This window comes from Trachurus trachurus (genome assembly GCF_905171665.1).
Source record: "Trachurus trachurus genome assembly, chromosome: 15".
NCBI lineage: Eukaryota > Metazoa > Chordata > Actinopteri > Carangiformes > Carangidae > Trachurus > Trachurus trachurus.
The window spans coordinates 26,577,571-26,594,752 of record NC_139906.1 but is presented as its reverse complement, the minus strand read 5'-3'; the positions used below and the strand labels follow the sequence as shown (position 1 = coordinate 26,594,752).

Genomic DNA, 17,182 nt, shown 5'->3' with positions numbered 1-17,182 from the left:
ATGCAAAATAATATAATTAAAAAACATGACATTTCAACATATTTATTTGTGAGTAGAACTTTATCAAGTTGTATGACCAATCAATTCTTTTAGTGAACCACAAAAACATGAATGTTGAGTAAAATATTACTCACCCTCACCAATCAATTTTGTAAATTTCAGATTTATTCCCGTTTATTCTCATATATTCCCGTTAATTCCCATGGAAAGTTTCCAACTATGAAAATTCCTGGAATTTTGCAACCCTAATCAGTAAAAGAAGAGGTTGGCCAGTTGCTGAGAAGTGGTTTATCTGAAGTTAAGGCCACTGAGACGGAGTAATGCCAACATCCCTCCAGAGGCAGGGGCAACAACAAGCGTGGAAGTTGTGCTGCAGAACCCAGACGCAGAAACTGGAGCCACAGGGGGATCCAGCAGAATGTCATAAGTGATATAAAACACTAATCCTTCTCTTGGCACACAGTCTATACAAGCAGTGTCCAAAGGAAGGGTTGATCGGGGAGGGGGGGGAGGGGAGGGGAGGGGAGAGGTTGTTAAAATAACACAGAGGAAAGGAGAGGCTCCACATGTGTGTACGTGCCTGAGGGTATGTGGGCAGAGTCAATAGGGGGTTGAACCAGCTGCCACATAAAGAAGTTGAAGTATATCAAACTCTGGTCTCAGAAATCAAAGCCATGGCGTGATTGAGAGCGAACAGTGAGGGCAGAGCGGCTGGCGTTTTAGGGCGACGCACAAAAAGCGGCGGAGCTCCACGCTGATTAAGGGCCAATGCATCTTTAGAATTCAAACAAAGGGGGCCGCCGCGCTTTCTATGGTCAGGGAAGAAAATGAGTTTGTTCACCTGTTCATCTTCTGAATAGCACAAGATCACCTTTCAACCAGGCTGCTCCGGCCCCGGCCTCCACGCATGGCTACTGCGTACGACAGTAAGCACATGCAAGATCTCTCTCCCTGATTATAAGTGGTGTTTCTGCCATGATGAGGTATGATGACATGAGCCTTCGTTAAGGTTTGACCTCCTTCTTATCTAACATTTTTCTAAATTCTATAAACTAGCCCCTTCTCATTTTTTTTCATAATCTTTTATACCAGATATTAATTATTGTGTTTCCATAAAGTTAAGGGACCAGGAAAATGTGTTTTACACACTGATTCTGACTGGAAAACTCAACACGAGAAGGGGAACTCATTATCTCATAGCGTGGTGAATGTGCAGGTCACAACTTGTCCACCAGAGTGTTTTGGAGATGTTGGATTGTGTATTTGATGAGTTTGATGAGGAACAGGGGACCTGTACCATTCACCTCCATAGTGTTCACTGAGCAGCTCACGTCTCTGCCCCGCTGATCTCAAAACAACATGCACCGACAATTAAAGGTAATGAACCTACTGCTGTGACTATAGGGATTATGGCAATAGGCGAATTTGCCAAAAAGTTGAACTATCCCTTTAACCATCAAGCTGTTTAATTAAGGCCAAAATCTTGCATACCGGTATTTCCTCTTTAAATAAAAACTATTTACACTCTGATTTTAATTTCCTTTCATTTGTGTTCTCTTTGTTCTTTTTTCTTCTGATTAACCTTTGACAATTTTGACTCAGATATTTTTTATATACACACACACACACACAGTATATGCCAGCAAAATAATCCACTGCTGTCATTCATGTGTAGCTTTTTTTTCTTTAATGACTGTGGTTGCAGGTCATGTTAATTATGTACTTAAGTATCTCATCATGTGAGTCGTTTCATTTAACAGCAATTTCTTTGGCCTTAAAGTCACAGGCAGGTTCCAGCTGCATTCTAAGCTCAGCTCTTCTGGCAGTGGCTGCATCTTAAGCCTCAGCTGAGCCTCGCTCAGAGCCCTCGGTGAGCTAGTGGCCGTTTGGCTGCTAGCAGCACAATGAAAGGCTTTGCTGACTCTGCGGGGCCGGAGGAACGGAGGGAACGTGGAGGAGGAACAGGGGACGAAAGATGAGAATGGGGGAAAAGGGGAGGTTAGGGCAAAGAATCTGGAGATCTGTCAGCAGCCGGGCTTAGTGTGCCAGTAGACCTCAGGCCATAGATTGAGAGGAATTACACTGCCCTAAATAAAGTGAGTGTGTGTGTCTGAAGAGGGGGCTCTTCACTCACTAAAGACCTGTAAACCTCCGTGTTACAAGACGGTAAATGACTGATTCAGTAAATATTACAAAGCAACAGGAAAATCATATCCAAGGAGAACAGCACTGTAATCATCTGTCTCACTCCAGGTGAATAAAACAAGCAAACCCTTTGCTGAAGCTGAGGAGAACCAGTACAGATAGTAGAAAAAGTCTTCATGACAGATGTTGGATTTTTTCCCCTGTGTTGCCAGGAGATGGCAGTACTTAACAACAGCAGGGTTGTTGAACATTCTGTCGATGTGTGAGTAGTGAGTGTGTGTGTTTATATAAATAGATACTGTACATATACACACATATTTCATCTGTATATGTAACTACCAACAAAGAAAATACCCAAATACTACAATTTTTACACTTTGACATTCTGCAAAGCAAAATGTAAAACGACTGTGTCACTGATAAATATCTAGATGAAAAACCATGTGGTTGATGATGTGCTACTGGAGGGACTGGAGTCAGACTGAGATGCACCAGGGTTAATCAACTTGTTGAACCAGTGTCATATTTCTTTCTTCATATTTCTTGCACATGGAGAGCAGGCGGCCATTGTCCTGAGAGCTCCACTCAGCTCCACCGCCACAGTTGTGCATCCCTCAGAACAGCGCTGATGAGATGCTGCTGCTGCTGCTGCTGGTGCAATGGCGTCAGGATGGGGGTGATGAGGATTAAGGGGGGGCTGGTGTCAGGTCTCAACTGACTGACAAAGGCTCTGGTATTCAGGCGGTGATCTGTGAGGTGATCTTTGAACAGATTGTGTGTGTACATCAGTGAGCCCGGGCAGACGGCCCCCCGGCCCTTAACTCGTACTCCGAGGCCCTTCAGTATCAGTCTAGGAAAGCATCGACCCCTCGTATCCAGTTTTGAATGAACAGTGGCTAATCCTCAGCCCCCTCATCTGTTCTGTTTCTGGACGATGTTTCTCCTCAGCATGCGTGGCTGACATTTTACTGACAACAGAAAATCCTGTGACCTATGGCTGATCACTTTGACATAGCAAGAAAGACAAATACTAATTATCCACAGAAACAGTGTACATGTTCCTATAATCTACAGCTCTTCTCCAGTGTAGCAGTGGCTGCAGCTGTTTTGACACCACTGTAACATTCGCTCAACCCCTGCTATTTAGACTAACATCTGGTGATGCATGCTTATTTCACACTTAACAAAACAACTGGCAGACACTGGCCCATATTTCCATGATGAGGCTAATGAGGGTAGGCAGTCCTGAATGTACGCCAGCACAATTCCTCTACATCAATGATGAGAATAGACCATTCTTGGCATTCCTGGACTGACTCAACAATGAGCAACAGCAGTGGCTAAACTGTAGCTTCCCAACAGAAAACTCTGGACTCTCCGCTGCTGCGATGCTTGCATGCATTTTTTTTTTCCTCCCCTGAATCAACCCCCTCCCCTGTTAAAGGGATAGTTCAACATTTTGGCAAATTCACCTATTGTCATAATCTCTATAGTCATAGCAGTGGGGTCATTACCTTTAATGATCGGTGCATGTTGTTTTGAGATCAGCGGGGCAGAGACGTGAGCTGCTCAGTGAACACAATGGAGGTGAATAGTACAGGTCCCCTGTCCCTCATCAAACTCATCAAATACACAATCCGACAACTCCAAAACGCTCTGGTGGACAAGTTGTGACCTGCACATTCATCACGCTATGAGAGTTGTTTTCGAGGTAAATTCATAGCGTGGTGAATGTGCAGGTCACAACTTGTCCATCAGAGCGTTTTGGAGTTGTTGAATTGTGTATTTGATGAGTTTGTTGCAGCAAACCAAGAAACCTCCTTGAGCCTCCGTAGCGTAGCTCTGAGCAGCTCACGGCTCTGCTCCGCCGTTCTAAAAACAGCTTGCACCGACAATTACTGTAAAGGTAACGAACCTACTCCTAAGATTATAAGCATTATGGCAATGGGCCGTTTGTTTATCTAGATGTTGCTCCTCACTTGATACATCTGGTGTTTCAAGCTTTCTACTGGGACTTTGAACTCAGTCTGCAGTTCCAAACCTCACAGCAGTGAGATTATGTCATGAAGGTTATGATTTTCTTTTTCTAAATTGTGTTGGGTCTATTTTTTCTGTTATTTAGCATTGCCTCAGTGATATGAATATATTGCAATACTGCAAATAATTCATAAATTAATCCAACTTTTTAATCTTTGAAATATATAGTAAAAGTGATTAAAGTTGACCTTACAAAAAATATATACAATGGTAATAACAACATTTCTTACCAATGAGGCCATAGGAAAGGAACTTGTTGACAGAGGTAAGGGCGAGGCCTGTGATTGGTCCAGTGGTGTCCTCGGAGCGGACCACCTCAAGGAAGGGCCTCAGGAAAAGGTTGGGTTCAATATCTGGCAGCTCTGAAAAGACACACACATAAAAACAGGCATTTAAACACACCATGTGGTGATAGAAATCTGTTATCTGTTTAAAATGACATTCTTACTTCTGTGATTATTATCACATCCATGACACATGACACATCACACAGAGCATTTTCAAGTCAGAGGAGAGAGATAGACATGGTTGGCCTAGCTGAGTGTAAAGAAGGGAAGCAGAGGAACCAGGTAGCTGCTAGTCTGGCTCAGAAATGCACCTGACAACTCCTGTCTGATCTCAAATGTAAAGAGAACAATTTGTGGTTTATCAAATCTGTGGTCCTTGCTTCTGGAAAATTAAGATTTTCATCAATTCCTGCCTTCGAGAAAGTCCAGTGTTGTGAAAATGACTACACATCTTGAGTAGCAACTGACACTGTTGATCTCCTGACCTTTCCTCACACAGCACGACATTTTAGGTGTTAAATATTATTTCTGTTCACAGCTCCACGAATCTGAAAAACTAATGACACTTCAATTAGTCAAAAAATCGGTTGCTAGGAGAGAACACGATCTCTGCTGACGCAAAGATGTTGATCATGGTAAACACTGGACTCACAACAAACATCAACACGTTGGGATGTGAGCACGCTGGCTTTCACAGAGCTGCTGTCAACTGGGACTTAAAGGAAAAGCTGGTTTGAACAGACTTGTACTGCTTTTCATCAACTGTTCCAAGTAAAAAAGACTTGTATATGATTTGATTTATTTTTGGGCTTCGATTTAACACAACTCAACATTTGCACAACAGAAATGATAACTCAACAATAATACAGCAGGTAGAAAAGTTTTAAGAAAGAACAACAAAACAAAAAAATAAATATCTAAATAAGTTCCTTGTTCATCTTTGATACTCCATTCTTTTTTTGGCATTCAAGACCAAAAAGGTGTAGGCTTAAGCAACGCTTATTACGCCTACTCTTTTACAAAACAGGTTCATTTTTTATTTTACTTAATTTATATCCACCAACAAACAAACAGGCAAAGTCATAAAGCTCTTCAGCATGAAAGGCACCACTGCTCATTATTCTAATGTGAATAAATTGATCATCCTGCTGCTTGTATGTCAAGGCAGAAATAGGAGAATGAAATCAAACCTTTTTAACTCAAATTAAATAATCTTGAAATGTCTTTAGAGAAAAAATACACCTCAAATAAAGAATCATTGTGTAATTGACACAGTAAAATATCAGAAACAAGCCATCAGAAACAAGCCATGATCTCAGTGTTTAGTGCCAATAAGGCCGACCGATCTAATCCTCCAGTTTATTAAAGCCAGCTGCAGTGATCAGTTGGCTCGGCCTCTCTCTCTCTGGGAAACCCACCCGGACTTTAGCAGCCTCTGTTTCTCCAGAGAGTTCGCCGAAAAAAAAAGGGTCAAGAGGGGGAAGCATAAATACAAAACAGGTAAAACAACAATGTGGAAAATGAGCGGAGTCACGCATGCCACTGGGAGATGTTGTGCCAGAGGATCGCTGGCCGCAGCAATACCAGGAGGATTATGGCTTTCTTAAAAGCAGCTCCACTCCAGACAAGAATAAACAGCTCGGACATCAAAAGCACCGAGTGTCAAAGCGATCTCCAAGGTGTACATGTAACGGCTGTGAATTAGTGTGTGATATCCAATAGCCCTGGGGCTTGTTTAGAAATTAAATATGAAATCATTTGGCAATTTGCACAGTCCCTTTATCGGCCGCCAGGTCACCTTTAGGCCTCGCTTTCAAAAGCAAATCTTGTGATTGCTGCTTTACTGAATATTTTTTCATCTGGTTTTTTATTTGAATAATTGTTCCATCTGAAAACGTGGAGCAGTTTTGATTAAAAGGGTGAAGGGTGACACCGAGGCTAAATTTAGCCATGAATGAACGCTAAATAAACCAAACCGGTCCGTGAAAAACGCCATAAAACCACAAACTTGGGTTTTAACCAAAATAAAAAAAATAAGACTACGTGTTAACTTGGCGGAGTGAGACGGCTCTGCCGCTTCAATCTCTCCATCAGCTGCCGAGAAAACTTTTTAAATAGGGTTTTAGTGTCCCATTACTTTACAGTGTGAAAAAAACATGTAGTAAGGGTGGACTGACGGTGCTCAAATGAATCTGTCAATAGATCCTGATGAAGACTTCATCAGAAGCGATCACCCTGTAAGTGCTCTAGCTGCATTCCCAAAGACCGCAGATTGGAAAACTCAATTGTGTTGTATTGATCCGGCCGGCCATCGGTGAACACAAGGATGACAGGAGCAGTCTGTGGGTGGCCACAACCAATCTTCTTAAATAAAGTCTAAATACAGGCTCTGTACTTCAACTCAATCTCCGGGGCTTGTGGAGTGGAGTGAAATAAATAACGACGGCTGCAGCCATGGTGAGGCAATCATTCTATAACCAGGTTGACCTCTGGCTGACATTGACCAAAATAAAAAAACAAAAAAAAGGGGGTGGGGTGGTGGTTGGGGGTTGGGGGGGATTATAGCAGCTCACCCAGCTGTGCATGTTGTCATCTATGGGCTGGGTTTGTGAGGTACAGGTCCCCGTTTAAGAGCGTGCACGAGCCCAACGCCAGTTTTTAACTTAAAGGTCCAGGGTGTAAAATGGGGGTTAAAACTGTGATATCCAGCGTTCAGATTCTAGTTTGCAGTGCTCGCTTGCTCGCTCGCACTCACCCCTCCCATCGGCAAAGTGACGGTGGCCTCCGAGGACAAAAAACTTGTTTACCACGAGTGGGACGACTGGGAGTATTTCAGAAACATGGAGCGATGAGGTGAAGATCTAAACCATTTTACAATATGTCTGCTGTTTCCTCCTCCTTCTTTGTTGGTTTATTCATAAACACGAAACTCTTGAAACATGCTCTCTGGCTGGATGGATTTTCCATTACAAACATGGCGGCGCAAGATGGCGACACACTAAAGCAAGACCCTTTCTATGGTTAGGGCTCCAGACTAACTTTTTTGACAAGGAGCACAGTGGCCCCTAACTTGAAATTTTAGGAGCGCAAGCAGAAAATTTAGGGGCGCACACTGAAATCGACTTGCAAAATAAATTTTCATATTTCCTCTAATTTTCACTGTATTACTGATAAATACTTAGATAAATGCAGAAACTATAATGTTTTAAATTCACATTTTATTGTGAAACAGTTTAAATATTGAAAATATAAAGTTAATGTTTAGGCTACACTGACCAATAACGGAACAAGTAGACACACCTCACCCCACCAAATTTTAGTCACACCCTGATGGATATATAAAAGAATAATTATAAGGCTACGAAAACCAAACAAATTTAATTTCATAGCGATGCTACACTTATACAATTATATTCATGAATAGTATATTCAGATTTTGCAAATAAACCTAGCCAATTATTACACACTGGACCTTTAAAAAAAAAACAAATACCACAAAAAAAAGAGAAAAAAAAGGTGTGTGTGTGAAATGAGCCCATTACGTTTCACCATGAGGCTAATCCTATCTACCTTTACCATGCTGGAGCCTAATCTTTTCGCTGGGTGCTGTAGTGAGAGTATCCAGCCATGTGTGGATTACCTCTCCAAATGACCCCAGCAAAGAGAGAGGCAGAAGGGCCGGGGGGTGAACCTTTGCCCCCCAGGAGAGCGCCTCAAGTAGAGGACGGCTAACTGCCAAACAGAGGCTGACTTTAACACATGCACATCTATTGGCACTGGAGCAGAAAAGGCTTAGAACACAGAGAGGCGATGCAGGCGTACCTCATTGTCCGGACAACATGAGGGGAAAACGCACAAAGAACAACGTGAAAAGTGTCAACACTCAACCAGAGCAGTCAGTTTAACACAGACAAATGTTTCAGCTTGGCTTCTGTGTTTCAGGACCTGAGCCAACAACACCAGCAGCAGAGAGTACAGGTACACAGAGGAGGGTACTGGAGAAGAAAACTACCATTCACTTTAACACATTTAATACAAAGGCTGTTTATGAGCGGCCATGTACGGCCCATTGGGCTTTTTAATCCGACTCATCAAATATCGGTACAACATTGGGCTGCTCAGTGGTCGAGTGGTTGGAGAGCACTCCCATGTTGTAGCGAATCATTCTCCCGGTCTCTATCCCTGTTTTCCTGTCTCTCTACACCAGTTGTTACCAACCTTTTTGGCTTGTGACCTTGACATCACAAATTTCTGGCGACCCCCGATCACGTGCAGTTATGTGATCGCAGCTCAGATATTTTTGTGCTGCATTTTATTTGAACTTGGTTTATATTCGAGAAAGTGAAAGTATAGAATACAGTTGTTTAAAAGGATAGTTCAACATTTTGGCAAATTGGCCCATTGCCAGAATCGTCATAAAGGTTTGTTACCTTTATTTGTCGGTGCAAGCTATTTTTAGAACCGCCGAGCCGAGCGGCGAGCTGCTCAGAGCAAAGGCCAAAGGGATTTCTTGGTTTCCCTCATCAAACTCATCAAATACACAATCCAACAACTCCAAAACGCTCTGGTGGACAAGTTGTGACCTGCACATTCACCACGCTATGAGATAATAATGGAACGTTACGAGACGGAGTTGTTTTAGAGGTAAATTCATGCAAAACCGCTGATGCGCGTTGCCTTCAGGGACAGTTTTTCAGCAAGCAGTCTCTGTATTTACCTCAAAAACAACTCTGTCTGGTAACGTTGTGTTATTATCTCATAGTGTGGTGAATGTGCAGGTCACAACTTGTCCACCAGAGCGTTTTGGAGTTGTTGGATTGTGTATTTGATGAGTTTGATGAGGGAAACCAAGAAATCCCATTAGCCTCCGTAGCGTAGCTCTGAGCGGCTCGCGGCTCTGCTCCCCCGTTCTAAAAATATCTTACACCGACAAATAAAGGTAATGAACCTACTGCTATTAGGAATTATGGCAATGGGCCAATTTGCCAAAATGTTGAACTAGCCCTTTAAGATTGAGTGTGGTGTTATTAATCATAATTTTAAAAAGAATAATAATTAGTTAAAAGAATATTTTTATCAGTAATTTTTATCATCACTTACTGGACATTTCAGACGACCCCATTTAAATTCCAGGCGACCCCACATGGGGTCCCGACCCTAACGTTAAAAAACACTGCTCTACACTGTCCTGTCAAATAAAGGCAAGAAACACCCAAAGAAATATCTTTTTTTTTTTACAAAATTGTCCAAATGATATCAAAGACCACAAACTTTGATTCACTGGCAAAAAAGGGTGAGCAACAACACTGCTCCTATCCCACTGAAACTCAATGTCATTTGAATGTTAATTTTCTTTTACTGTGAGGTAATTGGCTTTTCCAGGTTATTTATATTCACACTAAACACACTCCATCCATCTGGTACTGGCCTGCTGTCATATTTTAAAACTCATTGTGGCCCCCCCTTGATCTGAACCAACTGTCCTGTCACATGTTTGTCTGCATCAGGACCAGAGTCCAGTCCTGTCGTCCCAGTGATGGACCAGCACAGGTCTGCTCATTAATCATCAACAACCACGTCACCATAAACTGTGGAGTATTATCACCTTACATAACAGATACTGTCCCTAGTGGGTGGTCTTTTACACATCCTCTAATCCCAAAGTCTGATTCATTCATTTATTTATATATATTAGTATTATTGTTTAAATGACTCCTTTGCCCGAGCATCAAGAACAGAGTTTGAATTCTAGTCATCTGACTCTGTTCATTTCCACACTGCTGTACAAAGAGACTAAACAAGCCGAGTGAGATTCTCTGTATGTGACGCTATGCAAACAAAAAGTCAATTTTCTAAACTAGACAGCTGTTAGAGTGCATGCATGGATGTGTGTTTGTGTGACGGAGGGCTGCCACAGAAATGAGTATCAAGGTACAGTGGTGCTGGAGGTGCTGGAGGGAAGGAGAGAGATTCACAGAGAAATACAAACACTGCAGCCGCCCAGTGCCCCGGCTCATTTGTTGTTGATTCATTAAAATTACAAAAGGATGGAGACGTGAAGCTGCCGCTCGGATGTGTCACATCAGCTGCATCACCTCCCTCACATTTACTGCTGGACCTCAGATGATCATTTAAACCTTTTATCATAGAGCAAAGTGAAGTCTTACAGGCTTATGTCTGTTGAAAGATACTGTGGCTGACTCGCTTTTATACAGTTGCAAGACAAAGTATGTGAACCCTTTGGAATTTCTTAGTTGTCTGCAATAATTGCTTTGCTTTGCCACAACACTAACGGGAAAACATTTTGTGGACTGATGAAACCAAGATTTATTTTTTATTTTTTTCATTTATTTTATTTTTTGTTTGTATTTTTTGTCCGTATTGGTATAAAAATGGCCTGCATAGCAGCATGTAAATATGGGCCTGGACAGTTTGTCATCATTGAGGGCAGAATGACTTCCAGAGTTTATCCAGGCTTCCTACAGGATAATGTCAGGGTGGCTCCACCAGGTGAAACTCAGTAGAAGTTATGTGATGCAGCAGGACGATGAGCCTGAACATTGAAGTAAATCTACTATCTAGATCATCTAGAGTCGCTTCAACAAAAGAAACTCCACCTTTGGGAGCGGCCCAGTCAGAGCCAGACCTGAATCCAATAGGGATGCTGTGGAATGAGCCATTCACACCAGACATGACATCCTATAATAACACGGCTGAGCTGAAGCAGTTCTGTCAGGACCAACGGTCCAGAATTCATCCTGAGTGTTGATCAGTTGTGATCTGCAGCTACAGGAAACGTTTGGTTGAGCTTCAACCACTTATTAAATCCAAGGCTTCACTTACTTTTTCCACTTGCACTGTGAATGTTTAATGGACATGTTCAATAAAGACATGAAATATTAGAATTGTTTGTGTGGTATCAGGTTACGCACATAGTGTTTGTTTATACTTGTGACTTAGATGTAGATCAGATCACATTAAATGGTCAATTAATGCAGAAAACTAAGACATTCCAAAGGGTTCATATGAAAATGGACAAGACAAAATGACACAGAGTGCAAGGGAAGCGAGAGGCAGGGAAAGTGGGAGCAGCAGATGAGGAGAGGTTGAGCCCCCCCTCCCCTCCCCTCCTCCTCCCTCCCCTCCTCCCCTTGATCGACGCAGTGGCCCAAAACCAAACACTGATGGTTATTGATCTGGACCTCTTCAGGTGCTAAAATTAAGAGTCGGGGTCCTTGGTTGCGATGCCAAGGCTCCTCGCGCTGAGGAGAGCGGCAACGTTTTAACAAGAGCAGCAAGGCTAAATGAAACCTGGAGAGGATTCTGCTGTTCATCTGCTGAACAAAGTCCTGCACGACAGCATCCACATCCATCTGCTGGGACAAGTTTGATGAGTGTCAGCCTCCTCAGCTGTCAGCTCCTACCCCGTTTCATCCCTTCTTCTTCTTTTTTTCTGCCCTCAGTCCCTGTGTTCTCCAGAAGGAAACTGACAACTTGTAGAACGGGGGGCAATTAGGATCGAACAATGCTATAGAGCTCCATATGGTCATTTCATCGAGCCGCAGTGGTATTTTATAGACGCTTGGAACAATGCCTCGGCGCAAACTAAACAGGCAATTTGAAAGCCCCAGAGAAATTAAAACTTTACCAAATGCTTGGGAGGCTGTAATGGCTACTGCAAGAGAACATTTCCTAAAGGACCACATGGAATATAGTTTGCATTTGTATTTACAAGAACACTCTTACTGGATTGTTCAAGGTGGGAGAAAGATCAACAAGCACACGACCAATAGCCTTCCAGAACAAAAAGACGATTAAGTAAAAAGTAAAACAATTACCAAGTCAATCAAAAGATGCCATTGCTCTTCTCCTTGTGAAGAGCAACGACTACATCTTGCCATTTTACTTCAGGATAGATAAAATACTAAGTACTTAAACACATCAAACAGTTTCCAGGTTATAATAAATGAAGACCACGTCCACATGTAAACACAAGCGGCCCAAACCGGATACGTTTCTATGTGTTTGGTTCAATCATTTGGATGTGGATTTTATTTTAAACAGAGGAGGGAAAAACTGTGTTTGCAAAAGTACCTGGGTACATGTGGACAGGGCCTTAGTGATGCCAAATAAGAAGTCTTATGCATCTATTTGCAGGGTCATGCAATGGAAACGCAAACAATTGCACAATCATGGGATAAAACATTAGCGTGCTGAACGGTTAAGCTAATATCTGTGTCATCATCAATGGCTGTATGGCAGTATTCTACTATTCTACCATTTTTAGTTATTTATTATCTAGGGCTGCCCCCAAATAGTCGACCAAGCACTGGTCGACCAAAAAATCATTAGCCGACCAAAATTTCATTGGTCGATTGGTCGCAGGAAAAAAAAAAAAAAACATTTGGAGCCGTGTCTTGTCAAAATTAAGTCAAAATCAATGACTGGACAGAGACCTGCACCCATATGTCTATGCCCGCACCGTTCCACGCCGCATACCCCCCCCCCCCCCCCCCCACCACCAGTCACACAGCCTGTGTGATTAGTCGACTAATCGCTATAAGTGACGACTACTGGTCGACCAACAAAATCCTTGGTCGGGGGCAGCCCTATTATTATCTGATAGCAGTCTCACAATGCTCAGTTCTCTTGACGCTTTTGGTCAAGATTTGATTCAAAACTGATTCATAATTCAACACGATTTTTGATTTAAAATAATTTCTTGATTCTAGACCAGGCATGGGAAAACAACGGCCATATGGGCTTTTTAATCCAGCCTGTCAAATATTGGTACAAGATTGTCCATATTATAGCAAAGACCACAAACTTTGATGCAAGTTTTCTTTTACTTGTAGGTAACTGTAATGGCTTTTACATGTCATTCATTTATATGACTTCACAAACACTCTGCAATGGCTCCATCCAACTGATAATGGCTCGGCTTTCAAATTGTAAAACTCATTGCGGCCCCTGAACCGAGACGTTAGGTCTAGATCATTTCCTAATTCAATGTATTCATACATTTGACTTCACACTTCTGTTTGGAGGTAATCTTTCTATCTGACTGCAGCAGACAGAGACGCATTCCCATAAAGTTGGGGAACTTTTTCTATTTTACAATACAACCAGTCTGACTGAGCTTCAGAACAACGTGCATTCCTTGGATTTCTAAAAATTGTTTGCTTGAAGCACAATACTTTGTCAGGTTCAAAGACAATTCCTTTCAGCAGAACTGTGTTTCACCTCAAAAAAAGCAGAGCCAGTAAAACTCCAGCAGGTGCATTCAAACAGCATGACTTCATTACCAAACCTTGGCTGAGCTGGAGCCAGGCATCCACTGCACCTGTTATCCTGTACATAAAATGTATTTTCTATGCTGCATACTTTGCACAGAGGCAAGGCCCCACTGTCCACTTAATGTGTTTCACAGCCTGCTGCCCCCTCTGTGATAGATGGACATACTTTAGGCTCAGTGTATTGATAAATAATGGATGTTTTATCATGCTCTGTTTACAGGCCTCCAGACTGCCCCTAAATGGAGCCATTTTGCCCCTAAAATTTGAGACAGTGCAAGTTAAATTTTCATCTACTTGCACATGTGCAACCAGTAAATTGGCTGTTTTTTTTTTTTTTTGTGAAACGAGAAAGGGGCGACTCAAAGACTCTGGTTTCTGTCATTACAGGTGACAGGCCAATGTGTGTGAGGATCATAAATGAAAAGGAAATGTGAATACTGTATTTGCTTGCAAATTTTCTGCTTGCGCTTCTAAAATTTTTAGTTAGGGGCCACTGTGGTCCTAGGGAAAAAAGTTAGTCTGGAGCCTGGGTTTAAACCTGTGTTTATATTGCTTAGATGACTTCACGCCACAAAGTTAAATAAGTGTGTCTTTCATTGGAGCTGTCAATAATTTATAACAGTATATTGATTTGTATTATTATTTATCAAGTGTTTTCCAGGTCAATCACAGACCCTTGTGGGCCTCCATAGTAAAAACACAAGTTGATCTGATGTCTCAGATCAGAGTTGGCTAAAGGCAATCAGCCATGGCTGAAGAGGTAGAATGGGTTGTTCATGTCCAATCAGAAGGTTGGTGGTTCCTTCAGTCCTCATGTGGAAGTGTCCATGGGCAAAACACTGAACCCTAAACTCCTTCGAGGTGTATCATCTGTGTGTCTATGGTAGGAAAGTGCTTTATGTGATGGAAAAAAGCACTGGGGTTGGTATGTGTATAGCACCTTGAATGGTCATCAAGTGCTACATCCACAGTCCCATTTTCAAGTGCAACACTTTGTGGCAATGGCGAAATAATGCACGAAATGTGAAAATGTGAAATTCAAAATCATAGACTCCTGCTTGTATTGTATGATACCTCCAGGCCAGTTTTTTTTGCCAAATATCACAAGTTTTTATAAATAATCATTGGCATTTAAGAGCCTGGGGGATGTGCTTCCAGCCTTCCACTCTGTGACTGCTCCTTCCTTACAGGTTGCTACTGTACAGACAGTCCTGCCTCTACTGCAAAATGAAAAATGTGTGCCAAACACTGAAAACATCTGCTTTTCAGCCACTGTATTCTGCTGGGATCTGTCTTAGACAATCCCCTTTCAGAATTAATGCTAACCCCCTTTAGCTTGAAGCATTTGTCCACCAGAGAGCACTGAATGTCATGCTCAATATCAGTCAAATATTTGGAACAAAGAATTCAAATGTCTATCAGCTGACATTGTTTCGATTTTGTTTTCTCAAAATTTCCACACATCCATAGTGTTAAGTATTATAATCTAGTTGTGGTCAAGCTGTACTTAAGGCCGAGACACAGATGGTCATGATGCAGAGATGGTGTGTGTCCAGTTTGCTTTTTGGCAAAAGGCTACAAACAAGGGAAATTATTTCCACAGCAAGGAAACCACGAGGGCAAGAATATATGAGATGTGGGAAGAGAGAAAAAAGAGAGACAAAGCTGTGTGTGTGTGTGTGTGTGTATGTGTATGTGTATGTGTGTGTGTGTGTGTGTGTGTGTGTGTGTGTGTGTGTGTGTGTGTGTGTGTGTGTGTGTGTGTGTGTGTGTGTGTGTGTGTGTGTGTGTGTGTGTGTGTGTGGGGTGGGGGTTATCGTCCTTATTTGTTTCACCTGCTGCACTCCTTCAGCTCCTTACTAATGGCATTCCCATGGGGTAGGAAAGATTCCAGAAACCACAGGCTATACAGACCGGCTCTGCAGTGTGTTCATACAAGATACAACACACCACGGCCACATCGGCTCTGACTGCTGCAGCTCTCTGCTGGGAATCACAGCAGCCTGCTGAGGAAACTGCTGGAGTTCACAAAACCTCAGTCTCTTCACATGAAACACTCCACTACTGCTCAGTCTTATTTACATTAACTGGATAGTTTAGATGTTATATGTTGATAACAAGCCAATATTCTCCATCTTTTTGTTTTGGGACAGAAGAAATGCTCACTGTACTTTTACATGGCTGCAACTTGGGTTGTTAACCATAGTTCTGTCACACTGTCATCATTGAAACATTATGGATCCATAAATGGATATAGTATATGAATAACCTTAGTGATGACAGTTAGATAACAAATACATTTTATGGTGTCATAAATAATGCAAGTCTCTTTCACAGACTGTCCAAAAGTTCCATTTACTGTACAGCCATACAAAGCAGCAGGATAAGAACCTGAACTACAGGACATGTTCTGTTTCTTGATCTTCTTCAAAAGGAAATAAAAGACTGAAATAATGTGCCAAAACTGCATGTTGAATTCAAAATGATGGACTTCTGCTAGCATTAACAACTCCCACTATACCAACAACCAGCCCAAAAAAACTGCAAATATAGTCTTGTGAACATTCTGATGCTTGTCAATCACTGAGTCCTCGTGCATCAGCAGAAAGCATAGAGCCACAGTCACATTCAGTTACTCTTTCACTGATGGAGGATGTGATGGTAGCTTGGCTCAACCTTCCGTACTTCGGCTCAATTTGAATTTTAGCTTGGGACTGAAATGCTTTCGCGGCTTTTCTCCTGCAGAGGATCGACCGCCCAGCGAACAGAGGGCGTGTCTGAGGACAATGACGTTGAGGTTATGTGCTGAGTTTGAAGTTGTAGTTCAATAAGATGGATGGCGCAGATGGATGTTTGCAAAGCCATTTGTTCAGTTGTGGCAACTAGCAACTAGCCGGAGCAAGAGTGTTGTTTATGAAGTAATCGATGGCCCAGCACAGCAGCTTCACTGGTTTCCAGCCGGTTCGGCACGACTAAACATTACCGATTGGGTAAAGGCAGATCCAATAGTTTTCTTCAACAGAGTATCCTCCTACCAGGAAGATTCTCAATGGAGAGTGACCAGTCTCTTTGCATGAATGAAATGAAGTACAGGAGACCGATTAGGACCAAGACAGATGTGGTGGCACCAGTATCTCACAACAATGTACAATGTAAAAAAACTAAAAACTATAAGCAATTTGTTAATGAGTAAAATTAGAAAGAAATAAGAATCCACAACTTTATATACACAAACTCGGTCATGGCCAATGAGATCCTAAAATGTATTTTATTGTCATCTGTGGATGTAAAAATTCATGCCAATGTGTGTGCATTGTTGTGTTTTTAAAAAAAACTAGTCTACAGAATCTCACTGCCCCAGCTCTGTGTGTGTGCGTTAGTGTTACACACACACAGACACAGACACACACACAGGGC

At 42.1% G+C, this 17,182-nt stretch overlaps 1 protein-coding gene across 3 annotated transcripts in view; it reads right to left on the bottom strand.

Annotated features, from left to right (window-relative positions):
• Window positions 1–17,182, bottom strand: part of gbf1 (golgi brefeldin A resistant guanine nucleotide exchange factor 1) — a 93,327-nt gene that overhangs the window by 46,164 nt on the left and 29,981 nt on the right. For all 3 annotated transcript variants that reach the window (XM_083988598.1, XM_083988600.1, XM_083988599.1), the window contains exon 4: window positions 4,413–4,544. In XM_083988598.1, the coding sequence (XP_083844724.1) occupies window positions 4,413–4,544 (132 nt within the window). The remainder of the gene's footprint in view (window positions 1–4,412; window positions 4,545–17,182) is intronic.